The sequence below is a fragment of the Gobius niger genome, assembly GCF_951799975.1.
Source record: "Gobius niger genome assembly, chromosome: 12".
In the NCBI taxonomy this organism is placed as follows: domain Eukaryota; kingdom Metazoa; phylum Chordata; class Actinopteri; order Gobiiformes; family Gobiidae; genus Gobius; species Gobius niger.
In genome coordinates this window covers 2,691,039-2,699,197 of record NC_136863.1, presented here as the reverse complement: position 1 = coordinate 2,699,197, position 8,159 = coordinate 2,691,039, and the positions used below count along the sequence as shown (strand labels likewise).

General features: G+C 44.3%; 1 protein-coding gene across 1 annotated transcript; it reads left to right on the top strand.

Moving 5' to 3' along the window:
- Window positions 1-2,510: 2,510 nt before the first annotated feature.
- LOC306971981 (uncharacterized protein) lies at window positions 2,511-7,642 on the top strand (the record flags this gene model as incomplete). Its single annotated transcript, XM_079568424.1, has 5 exons — window positions 2,511-2,719; window positions 2,831-3,076; window positions 6,129-6,407; window positions 6,490-6,605; window positions 7,613-7,642. Exons 1-5 carry the CDS (start codon window positions 2,578-2,580, stop codon window positions 7,640-7,642), a joined length of 813 nt encoding a protein of 270 aa, XP_079424550.1. The 5' UTR covers window positions 2,511-2,577.
- Between the last annotated feature and the right edge of the window lie 517 nt (window positions 7,643-8,159).

Sequence of the window (8,159 nt, the reverse complement as noted above, 5' to 3'; positions counted from 1 at the left end):
TGACATAAAGACACATTAATATTATCCTCCGTGTTCTTGTTGCTCCATCATTTCCAGGCTCAACACAATGTTAATCTATGTGCCTTTTTATTGCATTATTCTTATTTATATATATTTTATTATGTACAGTGTATGATGTGACCCCTACATCGAGTGGTGCGTTAAAAAGCCGGGTGTAGAGCGGGCAGGAGCCCCCCATCAACAAACCCCCCCCAGCCGCCCTGACAGCTGATTCTGTAGATGATGTTCCTGCTGTAAAGTGCATTAAACGATGAGGTTCATGAGCCCGTCGGGAGGGGCTCATTCTTTACTTTGTTTTGACCAATAGAAATGACAACAGTTCCAAACACTCTATTGCTCCCTCTAGTGGCAACTCATTTCTTCTTTTCTGTACTTTTCAAAAGTCTTTTGTTTGTATTTATATTTGAACAGGTTGATGTTTGGACATCGTTTCCATCTCCAAATTATTCCACAATTGCACACCTTTAATTGTCGGGCTGTTGTTTCTGAATCCTAAAGTTTAAATCTTCACGTCATTCATAAAAACCAGTGCGTTCTTGGAACCTTCTCTGTGTTTGGCCTGGTAGCAGTTTGTACCTTGCTCTGTAAAACATCTGTACAGTTTGTACCTTGCTCTGTATAACATCTGTACAGTTTGTACCTTGCTCTGTAAAACACCTGCACAGTTTGTACCTTGCTCTGTATAACATCTGTACAGTTTGTACCTTGCTCTGTATAACATCTGTACAGTTTGTACCTTGCTCTGTATAACATCTGTACAGTTTGTACCTTGCTCTGTATAACATCTGTACAGTTTGTACCTTGCTCTGTATAACATCTGTACAGTTTGTACCTTGCTCTGTATAACATCTGTACAGTTTGTACCTTGCTCTGTAAAACACCTGTACAGTTTGTACCTTGCTCTGTAAAACACCTGTACAGTTTGTACCTTGCTCTGTATAACATCTGTACAGTTTGTACCTTGCTCTGTATAACATCTGTACAGTTTGTACCTTGCTCTGTATAACATCTGTACAGTTTGCACCTTGCTCTGTATAACATCTGTACAGTTTGTACCTTGCTCTGTATAACATCTGTACAGTTTGCACCTTGCTCTGTATAACATCTGTACAGTTTGCACCTTGCTCTGTATAACACCTGTACAGTTTGCACCTTGCTCTGTATAACATCTGTACAGTTTGTACCTTGCTCTGTATAACACCTGTACAGTTTGCACCTTGCTCTGTATAACATCTGTACAGTTTGTACCTTGCTCTGTATAACACCTGTACAGTTTGTACCTTGCTCTGTATAACATCTGTACAGTTTGCACCTTGCTCTGTATAACACCTGTACAGTTTGTACCTTGCTCTGTATAACACCTGTACAGTTTGCACCTTGCTCTGTATAACATCTGTACAGTTTGTACCTTGCTCTGTATAACACCTGTACAGTTTGCACCTTGCTCTGTATAACATCTGTACAGTTTGTACCTTGCTCTGTATAACATCTGTACAGTGTGTACCTTGCTCTGTATAACATCTGTACAGTTTGTACCTTGCTCTGTATAATATCTGTACAGTTTGCACCTTGCTCTGTATAACATCTGTACAGTTTGCACCTTGCTCTGTATAACATCTGTACAGTTTGTACCTTGCTCTGTATAATATCTGTACAGTTTGCACCTTGCTCTGTATAACATCTGTACAGTTTGTACCTTGCTCTGTATAACATCTGTACAGTTTGCACCTTGCTCTGTATAACATCTGTACAGTTTGTACCTTGCTCTGTATAATATCTGTACAGTTTGCACCTTGCTCTGTATAATATCTGTACAGTTTGCACCTTGCTCTGTATAACATCTGTACAGTTTGTACCTTGCTCTGTATAACACCTGTACAGTTTGTACCTTGCTCTGTATAACATCTGTACAGTTTGCACCTTGCTCTGTATAACACCTGTACAGTTTGTACCTTGCTCTGTATAACATCTGTACAGTTTGTACCTTGCTCTGTATAACATCTGTACAGTTTGCACCTTGCTCTGTATAACACCTGTACAGTTTGTACCTTGCTCTGTATAACATCTGTACAGTTTGTACCTTGCTCTGTATAACATCTGTACAGTTTGGAACTCAACAATGTCACAAAACGTCATGAACCTTGATTTTAAAAATAATGGGCTTGTGTGGTCCAAAAACCCAACTTCATGAATTACTCGGACAGCTCTGTTTTGCAGCAATACTATTGGTTTAACTGTGTTTCATTCCTGCATATTGTTTGACGTCCTGTATCCAAGGGGCACCGAGCCTGAGCCCTTTCTTCTGAGAGATGGCTCCGCCCCAGGTCCTGATGTGTGTCCTGTGTGTCTCTCTTCACAGAGGCCATCAGCGTGTCCTGCCTGGTCAGGGAGACCTGTGTCCTGCCCTGTAGATTTGAGGACAAAGAGAATGATCTTCAAAATATCGAGTGGTACAAATCCAGAGATGGAAGATTGCTTCATGCTTTGGTTCATGCTATTGAAATCGGCGCTGATGTGTTGGGGAGACAGTCTGAGGCCTATCGAGCGCGCACTTCTATGTTTCCAGAGCAAGTGTCGGGAGGAAACGCTTCAGTGCAGCTGTCCACAGTGAGGACTGAGGACGAGGGACTGTACCTCTGTCGAATCCACAAAATCAGCCATAAGCGATCAGACATGTGGGTGAATCTGAGAGTGGAAGGTACGTCTCAATCTGAACAGGTCAAAACAGTGCGACATTGATCAGCAAAGCTTGGCTGTTTCGGTGGGAGATGAGGGTCTGTGGTGAGTGTGTGTTTGTTGTTTGGTGCAGCTCCTGTGAAGGCCGTGACCTTGGAGCAGAGAGGAGATGTTCTGGTCTGCAGGTCTGAGGGCGTTTACCCACAGCCCAACGTCAGCTGGACCCCCCCCTCTGAGCTCCAGACCCAGGAGGAGCCGATGGAGGACGGTCTGTACTCCGTCAGCAGCTCCCTGCCTCTGGGCCCTCAGGCTCCGCAGTGCTGCACCTGTAACGTCAGCACTTACACCAGCTGGAAGAGCGCCACCTACTGCCTGCAGCGTGAGTTTCACTTCAGCATTCCCCACCCCACGTGAAGTGCTTTGGGAAAACAAGCTTACATTCCATTGCTACATTTCAGGATAAGACTAAACCTAACCATCAGTTTGTTATTAGCTACATTTATTTATTTTTGTTTGTTTGTTTGTGTAGTTTATTTGAGCAATTAACATTTTCTCTTCCTCCAGAGTTTCACAATCACACAGTTAATGGAAGCTCAAAGGGAGTCGACTGAAGCAAAAGCTCATAAGTGCCAACCCCTTGTTCATGTACATTACAGTTATACATTACTTTTACATTAAATAAACAAAGTACAATCCTTTCTGAGGGTTCTATATCAGTGTCAGAACACAAATATATACCTATATGTTTTTGTGAGTTAAGTTTTTTCCTACTGTACAATTGTCAACATAGGATCAACAGACTTTTGCAGCACTGGCAAACAAGGAAGTTTTACCATTTCATATCATTAGCACAGCATGCTAATACAAAATAGTAATAAATGTGATTAGTAGTTATTGTTATTTATCATGACAATTGTCATTCTTGTCATTATCAGTGAATGTCCGATTTCATATTATGGTCATACTGGACTTTATAATCTGCCATCTTGCCACTTCCTTATTGTCATTACTATCCACTATTTGTTATCGATATTAGATCAATGACACGTCCAGTTTGTGCACCCTCTAGTGAGGTGGTGTTAAAAAGCCAGAGTGTGTAGTGGCCTGTTGAGAGTGGGTGGAGGCCCCGCCCAGCTGCCCTGACTAGTTGACTTGGTGGATGATGTTTACCTCCTATACTGTGTGATGTGTTAAAAGGAGGAGGTCGTGATCCACGTCTCGCCCCTAAGTTACTATTGTGTAGTTTGAGTCGTTATAGCAACGACAACGGAGCAACAGCAGCAGTTAAAGTGTTGCTTCTATAATTTGGATAACTTTATGGTACCCAATTGAAATCTTTCAATTTTGATCTAGGACAATTTTTAATTTATAGTATTGCACATTACAACCATTGAACAGCACGACCAGTGCAATGAGTGCTTGTGGCCAGAGCCGGTTCTTGCTATACGCAAACTACGCAAGGTGCGTAGGGCCCCCGCAGCCGCAAGGGCCCCGCCTCAGTCAAACTACGGTGTTGTTTCACTGATTAATCAGCGCGTTTATTACGGGACAGGCTCTTCCAGCGCGCACTCACTCTCCGCCTACTTCGCCACATATAAAACCCAAACAGAGCAGTCTGAAGTGGATGAGCAGGAGAGACCGACCGCCTCCCCCTGTCTCTTCCAAAGCGCGAGTGCTTCTCCGCTCGTGTCCGCTCGGCGTCTGTCTCCCGGTGCTTCGCCTCATGCTTCGCCTCATACTCGGCTCCTCCGCGGCTGCATCATGTCACCGTGTCCCGGGCGCTGCTCTCATGTTTTCTCTGCGCGGACTCTGGGCTGCAACTCTGGGCCTCTCTCTCATTTAAACTCTCTTCTTATTGTGTCTGGTGAGTCTGGAGCATCAGGACAGTAGTTTAGCGAGTTGTAGACGAGAGTAAAAAGCCTGTCCGTGGCCTTTTTGTTGAGTTGAATCCACATGGTTCTCATGAGCACAGTTACTTACAGTAACTCTGGTTCTCTGAATGTGCACAGTCTATAACGAGTCGGGCGACTCACAGAATAATTCTCAGTGTTCAGACAGAAACAACCGTCAGGTGCAGGTTTCAGTTAGTTTTAAATCAGCGGTTCCCAATCTGTGGGTCAGGGACCAGAGGTGAGAGAATGGGACCATTTGCCATTTACTATTTTAAAAGGGAAATAGACTAGTAGTCGTCCTAAATCCCAGTCTCACAGTGGCTTAGTGGTTAGTGGTCCTCACACAGGGGGCGGGGCCTGAATTGAGGTCTGTATGTTCTGCTTCTGCCCTGGAACAGTGGAACTGTTTTGACCATGAATGGATTCGCTCTTCGTCGAATAGCCATGGGACGCTACTGTCGGGCCCCCGTGTGGATTTTTGCTTAGGGCCCCAGAAGGGCCAGCACCGGCTCTGCTTGTGGCCAAACCGCCTTTGCTCTGCCTGATCCCGTCAGAACTGGAAGCTCAGCAGGGAGGGCCTGGTCAGTACTTGGACGGGAGACCTTTTGTCAGTGGTTGATGATGATCAAAGGGGCCGATGGGGCAGACGGGTTGCCTCGCTTCCCTCAATCTACCCCAGGGCAGCTGTGGCTACAATAGTAGCTTGTCACCACCACGTATGGAGTGAATGAATAATGCACGAAATTGAGGCCTTAGCGAACGAATGGCGCACTGTTTTATTAACGCAGCTGACAAAAATGGGCCCATATTTAATAAGAACGATGAGAAAGAATTGTTAAACAAATGTGGCCAATGCGGCTGCAGGGGCGGAGCAGAGAAACTCTGTTCTGGGGGAAGGGGCACCAATGAAACATTTGTGCTTGGGGCACCAAGTTATATTCTCACAATGGTGTGAGCCAAAAAGGAATCTGTTCAGTATAAGATATTTAGAATTGATAACCGATAGGACTTACGTATCTTTTCCAGTATCCGTATTTCTGATGATCGGTTTATGTCTCGTCTGTAAATTCAGAAATTATTTAGAGCGAGGCTTCGATATCACCTAAATGTGGTCGATGGTTGACAACAGCTGAAAACATCTGGATTGTTGGTGATGTTTGAGGCTAATGCTAACGGCCACAGGAAAAAAACATTGAGCAGGCTAATGCTAACGGACTCTGAAAGCGACTTGCAAACTGTCTGCATACGTTAGGATTAAACACCACTTCTCCTTTATTTCTATGCTTTGATCGACCCAGCTGACCTATTTAAAGAAAACGGGGGCTAATGATCTCTTGTGCAGCCATAAGGCGAGCTGCGCTGATAAAAGGCTGGGAATGAACATGTCACCTTTAGTGCTATAGCTGTCTTTTTAAAGTGACTCTGTAATTTTTGGTATTTTTGGTGTTGTTTGTTTGTGATGTCACTCTGTCCCTTTGGACCTCGAGTCTGTAAAAAAGTTGAATTGAATTGAACAGTGGTAAATATGTGTGTCCTCAGCTCCAGTGGAGAGGTCAGCAAACGTCACCATCCCCTGTGTGGACACCACGGCTCCAGGAAAGAGCCTGAAGTGGACCTTCAACTACATTCATCCCATCGTGACCAGGAGCGGAGCAGAGGTCTCCGTCGCTGCCCCCTGGAGGCCGTTTGTGGAGGCTGTGTCGGAGTCGGGCAGTCTGAGGCTGAAGGACCTGGGCCCAGAGCAGGAGGGAAAGTTTGTCTGTGAGCTCCACACGGACGACTCCAACTTCACCTCCAGGACCGAGCTCAGAGAGGCAGGTGGGTCTCAGGAACCGTCCATCATAATGAATGTATAAAAACAGTGTCATTCTTCATCATGAGTGATGTGTCTCTGCCACAGATCACCCTGCTCTCAGTTCAGCTGGGATCGGACTGGTGACCTTCGTCATCATGATCGTCATCATTGGCATCATTGGCATCATCATCTTCCTGGTGGTGAGACATAGGAAGAAACAGGTAAGTCTCTCAGTTTCCAAGTCGGCTCCAAAGCATCTCTGCAACACATTAAAGTGAGGAGAGATAGGGCGACGTTTGAAAGTGATCAGTCACCGACCCCGGTCCCTTTGGTTTGTGATCGCTGGAGCAGCAGGACGGGCGCCATGACGTCAGCACCCTGCGGCCTGACCTGACGCACAGTTATCAAAGCCAACTTACCTTTGTAGCGTCTGACTTCACCCCGTGGAAAATTCTACATTTTAGTAAAATATGCAGTATGCAATGAGCGGGCTTTGAGAGTTTACAGAAAAACACAGACTCATGGCGTTATATACGATGGGAACATTTAAAGAATGTACCTATTGCTTAATGTTTATGGCCTGATTTGAGTGAGGCACTGTACGCTCGTGGCCTGATTTTAGACCAAATATGACCCATATAAACAGATTATTGTTTTCATCATAAAAAACCCTTCGGACAATTTGTCAAATTTGAGCATAAACCTGGATACAACTCTTTTGTGTGGATGTATTATCCACACAAAAGTTGTATTATTTCAATTACAAGTCTTTTCATGGTTTAGCACCAAAGTCCATCTCTGACATGTTACAGCCGTATGAACCATCTCGGGCCCTGAGAGCTTCAGGGAGGGGCCTCCTGGTGGTTCCAGAGTCAGGACTAAACACAGTGAGACCAAAGCTAAAATCTGGAACAGTCTTCACGAGGATGTGAGACAGGCCTCAACTCTGACAATGTTCAAATCCAGGCTGAAAACAGTTCTTTTTGCCCGTGAATATGAAAGTATTTTATCTGCACTCTCGCCTTTTACTGTAATTGATTAATTCTATGTTGATGTTTTTATTGATTTGATCTGTTTCTTATATTTATGCAACTGTGAAGCACTTTGAATTGCCTTGTGTATTTGCCGTGAATTTCCGTGAACACAGCTCCGTTTGTGCTGTTGAAATAGATAGCATGATAACACATATGTTTTCCCATGCTCTGACTCTGGCGTTTCTTATTTCCAGCGGACGGGCCAGGGTGAACAATCTCCGTAAGTTTGCAATATCATAACTCAAATGTAAAAAAGACTAAAATCTTCTGCTTCGGCTATTCCTCTGTCCCCTCCTTTGATCACTGCTGATTTTAACTGAATGTTTCTTTTCTCTCACGGTTTTACTGCATGTCATGTCCTTTTACATTGCCAGGTTGCTGAAAGGATGTAAAGTAACAAAGGCTCTCCCCCTCATGCTGCAAACGACTTTGAAAGATTTGTCAAAGAGTGAAATGGAAAAGTTCAAGAGTCTTTTGGCGGACCAGAGTTTCATGAAAGAGTTCAGGAATATTCCCAGAGATGAGCTGGATAAAGAGAAAGACATCAGTAAAACCATGATTAAAGTTTACGGTGTCTACAGCGTCAGTGTCACCGAGAGGATTCTGGAGGAGCTGAAGAAGAAACATCTACTGAAGAAACTTTCCAAATATGATCCTGAAGGTACGTCCATATGAGCAGAGTAGTGCGGTGAGGCAGGTGTGCCCAGGTAGTAAAACATGGTATAGATTCTTTTATTTTAG